General features: G+C 41.8%; 1 protein-coding gene and 1 pseudogene across 2 annotated transcripts in view; both read left to right on the top strand.

The window, feature by feature from the left end:
- Trpc4ap (transient receptor potential cation channel subfamily C member 4 associated protein) overlaps positions 1 to 19,578 on the top strand; it is a 76,977-nt gene that overhangs the window by 49,069 nt on the left and 8,330 nt on the right. The window contains exons 9-11 of one of the 2 annotated variants that reach the window (XM_026383239.2): positions 9,630 to 9,772; positions 15,577 to 15,708; positions 17,623 to 17,681. In XM_026383239.2, the coding sequence (XP_026239024.1) occupies positions 9,630 to 9,772; positions 15,577 to 15,708; positions 17,623 to 17,681 (334 nt within the window). Of the gene's footprint in view, positions 1 to 9,605; positions 9,773 to 15,576; positions 15,709 to 17,622; positions 17,682 to 19,578 lie in introns of both variants that reach the window. The other variant, XM_026383238.2, reaches the window with a different exon arrangement.
- Positions 3,615 to 4,795, top strand: LOC113178974 (ELMO domain-containing protein 3-like; annotated as a pseudogene).

The raw sequence follows: 19,578 nt of genomic DNA, 5'->3' as shown, positions 1-19,578 counted from the left end.
AAAAAGAATTAGAATTGTAATGCAAAAAATAATAATAAGAGAGCTCATGTATAATGGCATAATTTGGCGTGAACATACTTTATATACAGAGTTACAAAAAATTATGGGTGAATGGATATTATTATTGTAATACATTCCACTATTGTCATGTATGTAAGAAATAAAAAAAATCAATTGTATTTCTGTATACTAGTTATGAACATTGACATTGATATTAAAAATATAATACTAAAAAAAGAGAATTAAAAAGAAAAAAAAGAAATATGGTCTAAAAAGTAAAGGAAACTCTTTGTAGAAGTAAAAAAAAGTGCCTGGCATGGTGGCACATACCTGTAATCCCAGGGGCTTGGGAGGCTGAGGCAGGAAGATCACAAGTTCAAAGCCAGCCTTAGCAACTTAGCTGGATCTTAAGCAACTCAGCGAGACCCTGTCTCTAAAATAAAATTTAAAAAGAGCTGGGAATGTGGGTCAGTGGTTAAGCACCCCTGAGTTCACTCCCCAGTACCAAAAAAAAAAAAAAAGCTTTGATGATGATGTTTCATTAATTAGATAACAATAGAATGGAAATATAAAAAAAAGTCACATGGACATACTCAAGTTGAATAGTAAAATAAATGAGTGAAAAATTTATTAGAAGAACTCAGCAGTAAATTTGAACTGGCAAAAGAGAATCAAAAAACTTGAGGGGCTGGGGCTGTAGTTCAGTGGTAGAGTGCTTGCCTTGCAATTGTGAGGCACTGGATTTGATCTTCAGCACCACATAAAAATAATAAAGATATTGTGTTCATCTACAACTAAAAAAAATTAAACAAAAACTTGGGCTGGGTTTGTGGCTCAGTGGTAGAGCGCTTGCTGCACATGTGTGAGGCACTGGCTTTGATTCTCAGCACTGCATATAAATGAACAAAATAAAGGTCCATCAACAACTTAAAAAAGAAACTTGAAAAATAGATTAAGATCCAGTATTCTGAATAACAGTGAATAAACAATTAAGAGGGGCTGGGGTTGTAGCTCAGTGGTAGAGCACTTGCCTAGCATATGTGAGGCACTGGGTTTGATTCTTAGCACCTTGTATAAAAAAATGAATAAAATAAAGAAATGTCTATCAACATCTAAAAAAATATTTTTTTAAAAAAATTAAGAAATATGAACAGAGCCTCAGAATACTGTAAGATGGTGTTAAGTACACCAAGATGTGCATAGGAGAAGTAGCAGAAGGAACAGAAAAATAAGTTTCAAAAGGTAAAAACAACCCAAATTTAATGAAAAACATTAATGTGCATATCCACGAAGCTTAAAGAAGTCCAAGTAGAATAAACTCAGTAAGGTCTACACCCAGACACATAATAAAAATGGTTAGAGACAAAGAAAATCTTGAAAGTTGGGTTCCTCCTTCTTTAACCTCCTGAGTTGCTGAGATTATAGGCATATGCTGCTGTACCCAGTTTATAGTGGGGTAAATTTAGAAATTAATGGCAAGAAGAAAAATTTGGGAAATACACAAATATGTGAAAATTAAACAGAATATTTTTAAGTAATCAGTAAGTTAAATGAAGGGAATTAGAAAATATTTTGAGACAAATAAAAATGAAGACACAGTATACCAAACTTTAGGATATAGCTGAAGCATTGTTAAGGGAAAATTTATACGGTAAATGGCTACATTTATTAAAAATCTTAATGACCTAAACTTTTACCTTAAGTTTTTGAAAAATAAGTAAGCCAGTCCCAAAGCAGGCAGGTGAAAGGAAATGGTAGGATTAGAATGGAAAATGGTGAAATAGAGAATAAGAAAATCAACAGAGAAATCCAGAAAACTGGGCTGGAACTATATAGCTCAGTGGCAAAGTGCTTGCCTAGCATGTGTGAGGCACTGGGTTCTATCCTTAGTACCATATAAAAATAAACAAATAAAATAGAAGCATTCTGTCCATCTATAACAACAAAAAAGATTTTAAATCCAGAAAACTAAAGTTGGTTGTTTGAAATGATCAACAAAACTGACATACTTTTAGCTACATTGACAAAAATAGAGAAGGTTTAAATTACTAAAATCAGGAATGAAAGTTATATTTCTGTAAACATTGCAAGTAAATTAGATAACCTAAATGAAATGGACAAATTACAAGAAATACAAACTGTATAACTGACTCAAGAAAAATAGAAAATTCAAATAAACATAAAGAAGTAAAGAGATTGAATTGGCAATGCAAAAAACAACAACAAAAAAAGGGCCACATGGCTTCTGCCAAATGAGCAGGTATCACATGATGAATTCTATCAAATGTTTAAAGAAGAATTAACAACAGTATTGCAGACTCTTCCACAAAACAAAAGAGGAGGGAGCATTTCTCAGTTTGTTGTTTATGATTGTTATCCTGACACCAAAACCAGACAAAGACATCAAAAGAAAATTGCAGACCAATATCTTACAGATACAGATGCAAAAATCCTCAAAAAATAAAAGATACTAGCAAACCCAATATGGTAACCTTCATGAAAGATTTTACACCATGACCAAATGATTTTTTTCAAGATTGGTTCAACATATGAAAATCAATTCATGTAATACACCATATAGTAGCATAAAGAATAAAAACTACTTGGTCATTTAAATAGATGCACAAAGAGTATTTGCATAATCCAACACATCTTCATGATTTAAAAATAAAACAAACCACAACAAACTCAGAAGGGAACTTCCTTAACGTGTAAAGGGCATCTACAAAAAAACCAAACAAACAAACAAAAAAAACCCATAGCTAATATTCTCTCTCATGGCAAAAGACTGAACATTTTCCCCTGCAAAATCATGGTATGATCTTGGACACTTTTTTTCAAATTATACTGGAGGTTCTGGTCAGGGCAGCTGGGGACTAAAAAAAGAAATTAAAGGCCTCCAAATTGGAAGAATGGAGACTCTCTGTTTACAGATGACATGATCTTGTTTGTGGAAAAAACTTAAGGTATTTATTTTTTTAAAAAAGTTTTTACTAAACTAGTAAGTTCAGTGTTCCGGGATGCAAGATTAATTTAAAAAGCAGTTTCACTTAGAATAGCATCAAGAAGAACAAAACATTTCAGAATAAGTTTAACAAAGAAGTATAAAACTATACTCTAAAAATTACAAAATAACATTGAAAGAAATTAAAGAAGACCTAATAAATGAGAAGACATTTCATTTGCTTGGCCCTGCCCAATACACTCCAGGGCTGCCGCCTTTACCCCCAGTGCTGCCAACAGCTGGCCTAGGAAACAATACTGTCCTTCAGTGTAGTACAGGCCTCAGGGACATCCCATCTCTCTCTGAGCCCCACATCTGCAAAGCACCCCCTTCAGTGGCCTGGGGCCTTGTGATGGGCATCTGTGACCAGTCCCACCTGAGGTCTGACCATCACAGGCCCTTCTCTGGAGGCTGATATCCTCCACGTGAGATGACAGAGTTGGTGCAGGGCCAATTCTGGTGATGGAGCACTTGTTTTGCACCATTGGAAACTCCATCTAGCAGTGGCCAGACTGGCCAGTGGCTGCTGCTGTATGTACCTTGTTAAGCTGAAGCTTCAAAGGCCTCAGGAACTTCTTCATTACTCATAGAAACCAGTTATACCCTGGTGATGGTACAGAAGGGCTGTTTTCTTATTCCTGATCTGAATGACTACCAGAAGAAAGGCATAAGGTAGAGCAATTGGACCTCTGACTCTCCTTGTGTTATCAGATCTCAGACCTCAATAACCCCTTTTAGCCCAACAACAAAGCTTGCTTGAACAAATGATTTTGAATTGTGAATGAAAAATCTTGCTCTTTCTGTAATGAGAAAGAATTAAACAGTACTGAGGCAGAGGTGCTCAGAGTCCAAGAGGAATTGGAAACTGTGGATACCATCCAGCCAGACATGGAGCTGGGACAACTTAGACCAGTCTGGACAGCTTATCTCCTTTGGTGAGGCCCTAAAACATTTCCAGACTCTGGACCTGTCCTCCTTCAAGAAGAGAATTCAGCCAACTATTGAAAGGATTGGGCTTGTCGCTTCTAGCTCCATCTCTTCAGGTCTCCAAGGCTCTACTGGGGCCTTTGGAAAGAAAAGGACTTGGTCCTGACCATTGCTCAGTGTGCCTGTCAGGACTACCACAGGGCAAATGCTGCATAGGTGGTCAGAACAGAATACTGTGCCCCCTCAGCTGAGACCAGACCAGGGCTCTTTACCCTGGTGGCAGGCAAGAGTGGGAGCTGAAAGGAGGGTGTCTTGAGAATCTAGTCCTCCCCCAAGGGACAGGCTAGCAGAGAGTATGAGTGACCTGAACAGCCATGACCCAGTGCATCACATCCACCAGACCATCTACAAGAAGCAAACAGGCTCCAAGCTCGACTGTGTCCTCCACAAAGACTGCTGGGAGGACCTGGGCTTTCAGGGAGCAAATCCAGCCACAGACCTTAGAGGGACAGGCTTCCTTGCCTTTTTTCATCTGCTATAGCTGGTGATGGGTGCAAAGACCTTGCTGATGGCTCAGATTCCCCCCCCCCCCGTCTTGTCACCATTTCCAAAAGTTCTCTTTCAGTTTGTTGTCCATGAATGTCACCCTCATCACTATCCAGACATTGAGAGAAGAATCTCTCTCCAGGGAGTGTAATCAGCAGCAAAAGGTCATTGCCAAGGTGAATAGCTTCTACACTGCCACTTTCCTCTATCTCAGACTCAGGCTTTGTCCTTAAGAACTTGGAAGCATTGGCCAAGAAGAATCCACAATGGCTGCTCAAGACCCTGGAGATCTACCTGGCCTAGGTGTCAAAGGGATAGGCCTCCTAGTTGACGCAGAAGTGTTCTGGGTCATAAGCCCTTTGCTTCATGGATCTCACCTTCACAGGTGTGAGTGACCTGTAGGACTGATCTGAGCAGCCCCAGAGACTGACTGATAGGAATATTCCTGGGCTGGGCCACCAGGCTTCAGAGGGCATGGGACAAACCACATCTGGAGCCCCCTGGCTGAGCCAAGCACCTTTCTGAGGTGAGATGGCAAGCTTCTGGGCTTGGTTGCAGAAAGCCAAGCACCCTCACCACTCAGAGTGACTAAACCTGACCTACTCCCTTATAGACCTCTAGAACAAGGAAAGTCTTATTTGTTCCCAGCTGGGCTTCAGTTCCCAGGTTTGGATTACAGGAATCAGTGGCAGTAAGTGGAGCATGAGGCACAATAGCCCCAACTGGATGTGCCACACCTCCCCACAGGAGAGGAGATTACCAAATAGAAGCAGCTAGAATTCTGACTCTCTAGCTAGCCTCTGGTTAGAATCTAAAGAAAGACAGCAGTGACTGCAGCCAGCAGGAGGCAGCATAACCCAGAGAAATCGCACTAACAGGCTTGTCAGGGCCTGTCTCTCCTCCCTATCCCTTCCCTCCCCTCCCCTCCTCTCCAGTTTGTGATCTAAACATGAACATTGGGCTTGTGTCTCCTGGCTGCTTCCTCCTAACCATTCATGAGCTAGGACTTCCTCCAGGGAAGGCTACATACTTCCCCAGGATAGTATTCTGGCCTGAGTGAGGAAGAAGGAAGTGTCTCACATTCCAGCACTTTCAGAATAAAGGAGTTGCTCTAGGGGGTCATAGTAGGGGGAGTGAAAAGACAAACCCACTGAATGAGGGAGGGAGAACATTTTTGCAAACCATGTATTGAATAAGGTACTTGAATCTGGAATGTTTAAAGAACACCTTTAGTTCAATAATCAGACAATACATTTCAAAATATAGACAAAGGAACCAAAAAGACATTTCTTCAAGGAAGATACACAGATGGCCATTAAGCCATGAAAAGTTGTTCAGCATCATGAGCCATCAGGGAAATGTAAATCAGTACTATAATGAGATACCTCTTTATACTCCCTAAGATGGTTATCATTGAAAAGACAGATAATACGTCTTGAGAAGGATATAGAGATATTGAAATGCATAATTCAGTTTATTTTTCTTTCCTTTTCTTTTTTTGTGGGGGAGGGTACTGGAGATTGAACTCAGGGGCACTTGACAACTGAGCCATATCACCAGCCCTATTTTTTTAAGTTGTTGATGGACCTTAATTTTATTCATTTATTTATATGTGGTGCTGAGAATCGAACCCCGTGCCTCACATAGCTAGGCAAGTAGCACTGAGTTGGTTAGCTCCTTGCTTTTTGCTGAGGCTGGTGCAATCCTCCTGTCTCAACCTCCCGAGCTGCTTGGATTATAGGTGTGAACCACTGCACTTGCCCTTTTTTGTTTGTTTTTGTTTTGTTTTTTGAGATGGGGTCTCTAACTGTTATACAGGCTGGCCTTGAACTTGAAATCCTCCTGCCTCAGCCTTATGACTAGCTGGGATTACAGGCAAGCACCACTGTACCCAGCCTTATTTGCTTTTGATGGCCTATAAGGTAGTGCAGACAATTTGGAAAATAGTCTGGCAATTCCTCAAAAGTTAACATACAGTCACCATATGTCCCAGAAATTCTACTCCTAGCTATATACCGAAGAGAAACAAAGAGATGTTTATACAAAAACATTTTCATGAATGTTCATTATAGCATATTCATAATAGCTAAAATATGGAAACAGCCTAAATTTCTACCAACTGATGAGTAGATAAACAAGATGTGAGTTTTTTCATGTAGAATACTATTCATCCAATTGTTTTAAAAAAAGGAATACTGATACATGCTTAAACATGAATAAGCGTTGTAAACATTGTGCCAAGTGAAAGAAGCAGTGATGAAACACATATTATGCGAATTCATTTATATGAACCATCCTATATAGGCAATTCAGTAGAGTCAGAAATTGAGTGGTTGTTTAGAGCTCGGGGTTTGGTGGGAAGTATAGAGAGTGACTGTTAATAAGTACAAGTTTTCTTTTTAGGGTATTGAAAATGTTCTAAAATGATTGTGGTGATGACTGCACAACTATGAATATCCTAAAAGTCAGTGAATTGTGATTGATTTAATGAGTGAAGTGTATGGTATGTGAATCATAGCTTAAAGCCATTTTTAAAAACTGGTGAGTTAATATGGCCCAGAAAGTGGAGTGCAGTGCAGACATGGAAAACGATCACTACTTTCATAAGCCTTACGGAGCTGAAGAGATTTGGAGGGAAGGACACGCCTCTTGAACTAGTTTTCTGTTCTTCATCCTTGGAAGTGACCTTGTTGCTACGCTTTAGCTATTGCTTTGGAGATGTTCTTGCAAATATTTCTCCCCACAGAGTTGGTCAGATTATACAAGCCCAGCACCAAAAGTTGGCTGTGTCTTGGGGCAGAATCTGAGCTGGCCATGTCTCTCTCTCCAGAGACACTCATTTCTGAGGGTGCCTGTGTGCCCCACATTGCACCTGCACCTTCCATAGCCATCCTCTCTTGCAGGCCTCCCTAAAGTCCCCTATGCAGGTAGTGTGGATCCTGGGGCTTTCTAACAAGTCTGCAGCAGAGACAGATTCTGCAGGCTGGTTCCCCAGAGTCTCCACATATCACTGGACCCATATATGGTCTGGGAACTGACCAAGGAGTCCCAACACGGACTTAGTCATTCTGGTTTTTCTCCCAAAGTGCAGGAAAATATATGTGAAAAAATAGAATTTTCTTAATTAGTTTATCTCCAGAAATTTTTTCCTTAGTCTTTACCTACTGCCACTTTAATTGCTATTAAGAGCATGAAGATTGAAAAGAAGAAAACATGGTAATAAGTTATAATTAGATATGAGAAAGAAGTTCTGGTGTGCTGTTGCCCAGTAGGGTAATCATAGATAACAATTATGTGCTATAAAATTGTGCTATATCTCAAAAAGCTAAAGAAAAAGGATTTTGGATGTTTTACCATAAAGAAATGATAAATATTTGAAAATATAAATGTTTTTAAAGATTTAAGCATTACAAAGCATATACATAGTCAGCACATCACATGGTACCCCATTAATATGTATAATTTTTATGTATTGTGCTTGTATATGCAGAATTCAGCACATTATAAATGGCTGTTGGTGAACCAGTCTTTGATGCCTTTCAGATATCAAGGGTCACATACATAAATTAAGTTTATAAGAGAGAAAAGAAAACATTAGCATTACTACATGCTTATAAGTTGCTGACTTGTGCTGGCCACTATTCTGAGTACCTCCAAAATATTAGCTTCTTCTGTCTTTGCAACATTATTAGGAGGTATGTACTATTGTCATTATCACTCTTTTACAGATGAATGAGGATGGTTACTGAAGCACATAAAGGTCAACTAAGGCTACCCAGCTAGTGAATGAGTTTCCAGCTCAGCAGTCTGACTTCAGCATCTGTGTTCTTACCCACTGTGCCATGCTGCCTCCCAAGTCGTGCTTCATTTGGCAGCTTGTCCTCTTCCAGGGTTATGATTTTATATTGGTGATATAATGTCACTGGGAAAAATTGTTCTGGGTCTGTAGGGTGGAATAAATCAGGCTCTTATGTTAAGACACCCTACAGAAATCACAGTGTCTCCTGGGTCAGCCTTCTCTGAATGGGTTTGATAACCACTTCTCTGTATGCATAGTTCTGGCCTTTGCAAAAGTCCTCTAGAGAAATAGGTCCAGTAGGAGCTTGAAGAAACCTTAGCAGTTACTGATTCACCTTTTCACCTTAAAGATGAGGAAACTGAAAGGAAATGATTCTCCTAAAGTCACCCAGCCTCTCCTGACTATGACCATTGCCTTCCTAAAAGGGATCTATCTAATGGTGACTGAGGCTTCCTAAGAATCCATTGCTGGGCTTTTCTTGTGTTCCTCATGGTAACCCTCTTTGTCCACTGTAGTAGTACAGAGCAATCAAAGGCCTAGTGAGGAGGTGATTTGCACAGAGTCACATAGCCAGCAAATTTCATTTCCAGAGCCTTCCATTTTCATTATTTTGCTGTCCTTCGTCCCAAGGGTAAATACCTTTTTGGAGTGGACGAGACGTTTTGCCAGCTGGTTAGTAGAGTAAATGTGTTGGGTTACCTAAAGCTCAGAGTACAATGCCTTACAGGTATCAAGTGTCCCAAACATACTGCTTATCTGCTGCTTTAGTAATGATGAGATTCTGTACAATGAAAATCTGCTGGTAGATGATGTTCATCTATATCTGTGCTATCAGTTGTAAAACCCAGTCTGCTTTAGAAAACTGAGCCTTAGAAAACTTTAGTTGGGTTTTTGAAAACTGGGAGAGATCTTCAAAAAGGTTCCCTTGGGCTTTCAGCAGTGTACCTTGTGGAATCTAGGGGAAAACAAGTAAATAGTTATTTGAAGGGTTCTACACAACTTGCTATCACACCTCTGTCTGTCTGTCTGCTTTCTGCTTGGTGGCAGGGGAAGGAGTACCAATAGGGAGGGTAGAATGTGGCACTGCATTGACGACATCAGAATGTTTTCACTTTGTTGGTGAAACAGACTAGAACTACAGAGTTGGTTTTTCTAGGTTTCTTGCTCAACTAGCTTCTGGAGATTGAAGGAGTTTGGGAGGCTTTCAAAGTCTGGTGTGGGCCTGGGCCCAGTCTAAAGGCTTTTACCTCCAGTCTGTTCAGAGCATGTTGGAGGACAGAAGTGTTTCCTCAGGAGCCATGACTCACCTTCTCCCTGGGGCTGTGTCAGCCTCCACTGTGTTCCCTCCTCCAGGCGCTTCTGAGGAGAATGGGCTACCTCATACTTCAGCCAGGACCCAGCTGCCCCAGTCGATGAAGATTATGCATGAGATCATGTACAAACTGGAAGTGCTCTATGTCCTCTGCGTGCTGCTGATGGGGCGTCAGCGAAACCAGGTGGGCACCTCCCTAGTATCCCAGAACAGGAGGAGCCAGGGGCAGATGCTGCCTGGCTTGTGGTATGCTGGGCGCCATCAGCCTTCGTTTAGAATGGCACTCACTCTAGCCCAGCAAAGCATATGGGTTGTTTTCCTTCTCATAAGGAAACCGGGATCATTCTAGAGCTTGGAGTCTTTCCAGGTACCTTGCTGTAGGCAGCATTTCTAGACAGCATTGCACCCAGATCAGAAATGGGCATCTTACCTTAATAATGAGGAGAATAAAGTATAAATAAGTAAAACCCTATAGGGCTGGGGTGGTGGCTCAGTGGTAGAGTGCTTGCCTGGCATATTGGAGGCACTGGGTTTGAGCCTCAGCACCACAATAAAATAAATAAATGAATAAAATAAAGTTTAAAAATTTGTTTTAAAAAAAAAAAAGACTGGCCCTGTAGATGTGCAGGAAGAGTTGCTGATCTGATGCAGGATCAGGGTAGTGAGGCAGAGCTTAGAGCTGTGTTCACTTATGAAACTTGGGCAAGCACAGGAGATTCCAGACATGCTAGGGTTTCCTTATCCTTGAAGCAGAAGAAAGGAACAAGTTTCTGTAACCTGACATGGCAGAAAGAGGGTTCCTCAAGTTTCAAAATTGATGAGAACTAGACCTTTTCTACTAACTGTGCCATTCTTCTAGAGAGAAAACCAGACATACGGACGGGGAGGAGAAACTTCTTGGGTTAAGAGGTTAGGCATTCAATAGACCTCATGCATCTTTCTGAGTCAAACGCTGGATTGTCACATTATCTCTGGATGACAGAAATGCAGTTAACCTCATTTTACAAATGAAGAACAATTTCACATAGGGTGCCCATGGAAAATACTCACTTAAAAAATAACATTTGAAACAACAGTGTCCTGAGGCAAGTGAGAGCCTGCATGTTGACCTGAGACAGCCGACTAACTAGAGGAGCTGTGCCCCTGAGGTGGGAGTGGGCCTTGTAGGTTGGGGGAACAGAAAAGAGGCCAGGGTAGATGACTGAGTCAGGCAGTGAGAGAGGAGAGCTGAGGGACCATGGGCCAACTTGCATTGGGATGTCATAGGCCATTTAAAAAAGACTTTGGTTTTTACTGTGAGTAAAGTTGTCCCTCTGACTGCTTTGTGAAAGCCTAGGAGTCAGCAAGAATGGGAGTGGGGAGATCCCTTAGGAACCTTTGTAATTGAGCAAAGAGTTGGTAGCCAGGACCAGCACAGGTTGGAGTGTGCTGGTGGGAAGGGGTTATATTCAGGATATGTTTTGAAGATGGAACAGATAGGATTTGCTGATGATTTGGATGCAGACATAAAAGAGGGGAAGAGTTAAGGATGACCCAAGGTTCTGGGAATAGATTTGCCATTTTTTTTTTTTTTTTTTTTTTAAGAGAGAGGAGAGAGAGAGAATTTTTAATATTTATTTTTTAGTTCTCGGCAGACACAACATCTTTGTTGGTATGTGGTGCTGAGGATCGAACCCGGGCCGCACGCATGCCAGGCGAGCGCACTACCGCTGAGCCACATCTCCAGCCCCGATTTGCCATTTCTTGAGGTGGTTAAGGCAGGCTTAGGGAAGATGAGTTTGGTTTTGAACAGGGTAGAATTAGGTAGTGGTTGGAACTGGCACTTAGATTACCAGCGGCTGGAACTGGGGAGACTGTCGGGCTGGAGGAGTTACTTTGGGAGTCCTCAGTCTACAATTAGGTAAAACCAGGACATTAGATGAGATCCCACATTTTCTTGGTGTTTCTTCCTTCAGTATGGAATGTGTTATAAGAAATAATAGGGTGATGGCTTCCATGTATTGAATGCTTTTACTTTTTTGAAGCACTTTCACAGTTATTCAGTGTCAGTTTTCAGGTACTTGGTAATTGACACAGCAGGTAATGACCCACTCTCCCAGAGCTCAGTGCTTGAGATACCAAGGTGCTCAGTTTCCAGGCCCTGGGAGAGCCAGAATTGTAAATGTCACTGCCCTGCCTCTTGTCTCTGTCCCCCCAGCATAGCAGCACTCTCTTCCCTAAGCCTTCCTGTCACCAAGCTGCTAAGAGTCATTGTGGTCTTCAGGTGAACTACATGATAATAGCACTGCTTCCTTGGGGAGGGAATGTCACTGGCCTGGGAGTTCTGCCCCACTGCGTACCTGTGTGCCAGGCACTATAACATGGATTCATGGATCCTGCCTAAAATGGGTACCCCCAGGAAGGATTTTCTTGGCTGGGCCTCACAGAAGGCTTCCTGCTAAAGTGGCCTTGTTGATGTACAATTGAGTCAAGTTCTCTGACTAGTCTTGAGCCAGTTGAAATCACAAGATTGGAAGGACTCCTCAAATTCCGTAAGTTTTATCCTGGTACTAATGAAAATAATCAAGATAGCAGTCAGTATTTTTCTATCCCACAAGCTTTATCCACAGTTACCTCATTGAGCCCTTCAGTAGCTCCTTTATCCCGTTTTCCATCAAGGGGTCAGGGAAAAAGAAGAGCGTTGCCCAGAGCTAGCCTGTGAGCCTAGAGCTAGCAAAGCCCAGCTCCTGAAGCCTGGGCTCTCACCGCCCCTACCCATCTCTGTAGGTGGAATGGCACTCTGTCCTGCCCACTTGCCTGCTTTTCTACCATTCCAGTGTGGAGTCAAATAAGGGGCTGGACCTAAGAGTGGGAAAGATGCATTGACCAGTAAAATTTGCCCCATAGCTGAAAAAGCTAGTATTTTCAAGTGAAAAGAGAAGTGTCACAATAGAAACCTCAAACCTACCAGTGGCCTGGATTTTTAGGAGATGAGGTGAAGTCCAGGTCTACCTCAGAAGGCCCATCTCTTCTCAGCTTTGTGATTCATACCCCTACCACCCCCCTACCCTTTTTTAAAAATATTTTTTTAATTGTAAATGGAAATTTATTTATTTATTTGTTTGTTTTATGTGGTGCTGAGGGTTGAACCCAGTGCCTCACTCATGCTAGGCAAATGCTGTACCACTGAGCTACAGCCCCAGCCTCATTTTTTGTGTCAGGGTCTTACTACATTGCCCAGACTGGCCTTAAACTCTCTGGGATTCAAGTGACCCTCCTGCCTCAGCTTCCCAAGTAGCTAGAATTTTAGGCTCATGTTACCCACTCAAACACCTTATCTTGAGCCTGGATTTCTAGTCTGGACAGTGTGGCATTCAGACCCTGACTTTCAGGGCCAGTGTATTGTCAACATTTTTTTTAAAGTTGACTTAAATAGGACTTAGGGTTCTTTGTAGTAAAACAGGAATAGATACTTGACTTGGTGACCACCATAGGTGTCAGTCCCACTTCCCTACCCCGTTAAGCAAGGCAAAGTAGATCAGGCTGGGTTTTATGGAGGCCTAAGCAGCAAAGCAGATATCGTTTCACACTGACTGATAATCTGACAGATTCTGGACTGCCCATGCATCTCACACTGGCCAGAAGGTTTGACTTCTATGTCTGCAGACATCCATGAGAGTGGAGTCACAGACAGTAATTTGTTGGGTTTGGTCTCCCAGATGATCCCAGAGATGCCAGTGGTGGGATGGAAAGAGGTAGACCTCAGGATGAGACCTTGAGTTAGGTGACGTGTCCTCTGTCAAGCTTGCATGAGCTGGCCTCTCTGGGCTTCCCTTCCCTGCAGAGCAGTGGTGCCAGAACATTGAGCTATGCTCCTGGCCTCACATGCAGTCTCCATCTTTATCTGTATGACATCCCCAAGAAGGAGTAACAACAGCTTTGTTTCATGTTATGTAAAAATATTTAATAAGCAAATAATCCTCAGAGTTGACATATATTAGTATGAATGGAGGCTGTGTTCCCTCTACTTCTCAGTTTTCTGGGTCTTCCATAACACAGGTAACTTAACCAGTTGTTTAGTAAATCCTTCTAGAGATATGTATGTTTATAAAAGTAAATAATTTTTTTACACAATCAATAATACAGCATGTCAGCATGTGCACACTTTATTTTTTTGGTACTGGGGATTGAATCCAGGGATACTTTACCACTGAGCTTCATCCTGGCCCTTTTTATTTTTTAATTTGCAACAGGGTCTCACTAAATTGCTTAGACCATTACTAAGTTGCTGAGGCTGACGTCAAATTTATGATCCTCCTGTCTCAGCCTCCCAGGTCTGTAATCTCAGTGACCTGGGAGGCTGAGACAGGCCACTTGCTTGCCTGGCCACTTGCTTTCTTAATGTTATATATTAGCCATTGTTCAACTCACTACATGTAAAATGCCTTGAGTTTTTTTTGCTGATGCCTTGTATCTCATTGTGTGGATGTATGACTATTAATCCCTGTTGATAAAAGTGTCTGGTTTTTTGGTATTATAAATAAGGCTTTCTTTGATAATATAAATAAGTCATTTATTATTTATAAGTTTCTGCCTGAGAATAAAAAAAGTGGAATTGCTGGTCAAGGGGAATATGATTACAATTTTTAGAGATATTGAGAGATCATCTCCCTATGCAGGTAGTACCATTTCTCACCCACAGAATGTAAATGTATCTGGTGCTTAATCACTAAAATCATGCCAAAGTCAGATAAAATTTTGTCTCCTTTGCCCATGTGAAAAATCAGTTGGGATTTGAATTTCTAGTTTCAAGTGAGGTTAGCCTTTTTCATAGAAAAGAACCTTTTCTATTCTCCTTTTTATATCTTTATCCACTTTTTTCTGTGGGATTGGTCTCCCCCCCCCACCCACTGGTGGTAGGGATTGAACTCAGGGCCTCATGCATGCTTAGACAAGGGCTTTACAGATTGGTCTTTTTGTCTGAGATTTATAGGACTTCTTATAGAGGAAATTTGCTCTCCCTGTGACATGAGTTACCAGTGTATGTTCTCCAGTTGTCATGTTTAACTTGTGACTTTTGCTTATTGTAAGTTTTATGATACAGAATGTTAAAACGTTTTTGTGGTTGAAATCAATAGTCTCCTTCCTTGGCTTCCAGGTTTAGTTAATCCTTTAGACCCACCCTTGGGTCACTTTTTTTCAAGTCTTCACAGATTTTTCTAGGGTTAGCAGAATTTCTTTTTGCATCTTGCCCCAGTTGAAATGTATCCCATTGTAAAGTATGAGGCATATTTTCATTTTTTTTTCTTTTTTGATCCTAGTGGTGGAACCCAGGAATACTTCAGCACTGAGCTATATCCCCAGCCCTTTTTATATTTATTTTGAGACTGAGTTTTGATAAGTTGCTGAATCTGTCCTCAAATTTACTATCTTCTTGTCTCTGCCTCCCAAGTGGCTTGGATTTAAAGTATGTGCCACCATGCCTGGCCACATTGTCATCTTATTGCTGTGACAAGGATACCAACATTTAAGGGACTTTCTTAAGGTCCAGAGTTTACACATGGTGGAGCTAAGAGTAAACACAGGACTGTCTGAATCCAAAACTCACACTTTTTTTTAATATTTATTTTTTAGTCGTAGTAGGACATGATACCTTCATTTTATTTATTTATATGTGGTGCTGAGGATCGAACCCAGGACCTCGCACATGCTAGGCGAGTGTTCTACCATTGAGCCACAACCCCAGCCCAAAACTCAACACTCTTAAGGTAGGACCTTCCACATAATGTGACTTACAGGATTACCACGAGCAGGATTGAGCAAAGTTAAAAACTGTGTGTGGCCAGGTGATCAGGATAGGGCATGTGTAGATGATTTCTTTAAATCTCAACCCTCCGCCCTGACTGCTTTCTTAGTCCTAGAGATTATTACTGTGTGTGCTGAGTATGAGGTTTTGGCAAGTCTTGGAAGCACATTTGTCTTACTGTTTTCCCTTCCCATTCCATGCAGGTTCACAGAATGATTGCAGAATTCAAGCTGATCCCTGGACTCAATAATTTGTTTGACAAACTGATTTGGAGGAAACATTCAGCATCTGCCCTTGTCCTCCATGGTCACAACCAGAACTGTGACTGTAGCCCGGTGAGCAGGGAACCCTGGAAACACAATGGGACTTTACTTCTAGAAACAGTTGTTTCAAGACCTGCCACTGACCCTTTGAGACTAGGGAAGGAACTGAAAGTCCTATTTTATGATCCCATAATTGGAAGCCAATTATTCCATCCTCCATAATTGGTTTGCCTTCAGGCACCACATACCACCAACGCCTTACCTCAGGAAACAGCTTTGGGGCGCTCTAGTTTTCTGAGGCCAAGGACTCACCCTTCTGCCTTAAGGTTCCAGAGTTTACACATGGTGGAACTAAGAGTAAACATAGGACTGTCTGAATCCAAAACTCACACTTTTTTTTTATATTTATTTTTTAGTTGTAGTTGGACACGATACCTTTATTTTATTTATTTATGACTTGCAGTGCCTGAGACAGAACACTGAACTGGGAGTCAGGAAGCCTTTGTGCCACTCAGCTTATTGGGAGAGCTTGAATGAGTCACTAAATCTCTGTTTTCTTACCAAAGGAGGGTCATACTCCCATACCTGCTGACCTCTGGTCTGAGGCCCGTCTGACAGCATGGGGGGAGGGAAGGTGCTCTGGAACTGTGAAATGTTGTGCAGCCTTCAAGGCCCAGTGCCAAGAACCCCCTGACCTCTTCATTCTGGGACTTTTCTCCGTGCAACTCCCTTTACCATTTCTCTCTTTGGCCTTGTCAGATTTGCCTTTCAGTCCATCCATTTGAGTGTTTAAACTTCTTGTGAATATGTTTTGCATTTATTTTGTCTCTTTTTCAAAAACTGCTTGGTCTTTGTTCATGTAAATATTGTCTGTCTTGTGTTTTTCTTGCATGTTTTCCCTTTATTATTTGTAACTTACCTTCTTAGTCTCTTTTAATTGCTCATGAAGTAATGATGCTTATATTTGGGACTTCAGACCCTCAGGGTGGAGCTTTGCTTGATGTTTGTGGAGAGGCCGCCTTGAGTGGGGCTTGCTTTCCCTGGTACCTGTGTAGCGTTAGCCCTGGAAGTATTTCTATAGGGTTCCTTTGCTTTCATCTGCCGGGTACTTTGGGGGTGCATCTGTCCTACGGCCAGATTTCACATTTGATTCTTGGCAGTGTTAGTATGAGCCCAGGTTTCCACTTCTCCTGGGAGTCTCTAACCTTCAGGGGCACCTAGGTAGAGAACCAAACTCTTGCCAGCTCTCTGGCCCATAGATCCAAGCCTGAGGCTCTGTCTGATCACTTCAGGGCCTTAGAAACTAAGCTCTGGTGTGAGTAGGCCTCCCTCTCTGCACATAGCCCTCAGCTTCCCAAGCATAAGCACCAGGGCGTTCTGCTTGGCCGCAAGCCTGTCTTCATGTCCCATTCCAACAGTTTTCCCTTTCTAGCTTATGAACTTAACCTCACACTTAAAAGTATTTTGGTGATTTTTAAAAAATATGTGAGATGTTTTTAGCTGGAAGGGTCCATATTAGTTAAATTTGTCATTGGTTAGATGTAGAGATCTGATTAGATGATTTTCTAATGAAGAAAAGTTCTCATTGTGGATGAGGACAGAAGCTCAGAAGCAGAGTGGCATGCCCAGAGTCTCACCAGAATGTTTTGCTTTGTTTTTAATAAGGGGGTCTTTATATTTTGTCTACACTAGTCTCAAACTCTCGGGTTCAAGTGATCTTCCTCCTAACCTCATCCTCCACATTTTTTTAATTGGTGCATTATAGTTGTACATACTGATGGAATTTGTTGTTACTTATTTATACATTCACACAATATACAATATAATAATACAATTTGGCCAATATCACTCCCAGCACATCCTCCTCAAGTGATCCTTCTGCATTAGCCTCCCAAGTATCTAGGACCACTGGCATGGTCCACAGTGACTGATATTGCCCTATCTTATTTTAAAACAGTATGACTGTGGTTTTAACATCTATTTTAGGACATAACCTTGAAGATCCAGTTTTTGAGGCTTCTCCAGAGTTTCAGTGACCACCATGAGTAAGTACACACACCATGAGTAAGTACATATATGTGTCCTTGCACAGAGAATCGTCAGCTGTCTCCCAAAGGCTTCTCTCTCTCTTTCTCCTATGGTGACCAATGGACCACTCTCTGCCCAGGAGGAGGATATGGGAGATGGTGGGAGCCCATTGTTACCTCCATATTACCAAGTGCACATCTTTGACCCTGCAGTATGAGTTGCTGTTTGTCTCACCAGGAGCAGAGTTTTCCTTCAGCCACTCTAGAGACAGAAATTACTGGCCCCTTTCTACCCTTGGAAACAACACATCTTTCCACTGATGTGTTCTCTTGAAAACTCAGGCAAAGCTGGCAAATTGGACACAAGGGGATTTTTCACCTTGTATTTTCCCCATTTTTCTTTCTTTCTTTCTTTTTATGTGGTGCTGAAGATCAAACCCAGGGCTTTTATGTAAAAGGTCCTGGTATTTTGTTTGTTTGCATGCGCTGGGCAAGCTTCTACCATTGAACTACTGCCCAGACCCCCATTTTTCTCGATATATATTCTGCCCTCTCATTTTCTATTTTTCAACCTTTGATGGGAAATGTACAGGAAAATTATTTTCTGCTACAAGGAAAACAGTGAAAGGAGGAAGGAATAGCAGTTAACTCTTGACCTTAGTTAGCATTAGGATGGCGAACTTGGTGAACTAGAATGACAGGCTGCCATTCAGCCCCGGCAGCTGTGCATATACAGAGAACACTGTTGTTGCCTTTGGGTTTTTCCCTCAAGGAAAGCCAAAGGTTAAGATTTATGTGAAAACTGAGCACAGTTGTGCAAATCTATAATCCCAGTGACTTGGGAGCCTGAGGGAGGAGGTTCACAAGTTTGAGGCCAGCCTCAACCACTTAGCAAGACCCTGTCTCAAAATAAAAAATAAAAAGAGGGGCCAGAGGTGTAGCTCAGTGGTAGGGTTCTTGCCTACCATGTGTGACTCTCTGGGTTCAATCTCTAGCACCATCAAAATAAATAAATAATTTAAAAATAAATAGTAAAAAGGGATGGGGATGTATTTCAGTGGTAGAATGCCCCTGAAGTCAATCCCTGGGACAAAAAACAAACAAAGATTTATGTAAAAGGCCCTGGTATTTTGTTTGTTTGTTTCCAATGCTAGGGATCAAATTCTCATTTTTAAATTTTGATTTAAATTCTTTTAGAACATTGTATAAGTAACATTTGCCAAAGGACAAATGTGACCCATGGGCCTTTACTTTACAACTTCCCTCTCATCATGTGTGAGCATCCCCTGGGAGAGCTGCTCTGACTGAAGGCACTGATGGGTTACAAAAGTGTATGGTTTGGGTTTAGTTTGGTTTGAGGAAAGTGAGTTCCTAGTTTTCATCAGACTCTTAAATCAGCACTTGTGTGCAGGGATCAGTGTGATTAATGAAAATAGCCATGGCACCTGTCATGAAGAATACAGGTTGGGAAGGGGTTGGACATTAATCAGAGAACATCACTAGTGAATGGATGTATGGTGACCAGTGGACATTTTATTTGGGAGGGAAGGAGCATGAGTCTGGAGGGGATTGTTGGCAGGAAGGAGTCCTGTCTGGCCAGCCAGTGCTTGGGAATTCTTCCCTGCAGAAATAACTTGTCAGCTGAGGCCTGCAAGGTCAATAGTAAATGGATGAAGACAGAGCACAGGAGGGTGCATGGTTGGGCCAGGTGCCCTCCCCATGCAGAAGCCCCTGCTGGAGGAAGTGTGGCATGGCCAGGAAAATCAGGGTAACCAGATAGAGGAGGCTCTGCATACATGCAATCATGGAGGTGGTCAGTGACTGGGCTGCACAGGGCCTGTGGGGCACATTCATGGCCCTGGATACTATGTGTGCTAAAGCAGTGGGAAGACAGGGAGTGTTAAATCAGCGACCC

This window comes from Urocitellus parryii, chromosome 6, assembly GCF_045843805.1.
Source record: "Urocitellus parryii isolate mUroPar1 chromosome 6, mUroPar1.hap1, whole genome shotgun sequence".
Lineage (NCBI taxonomy): Eukaryota > Metazoa > Chordata > Mammalia > Rodentia > Sciuridae > Urocitellus > Urocitellus parryii.
Note: the sequence above shows the minus strand (reverse complement) of the source record. Positions and strands in the feature narration are given on the sequence as shown.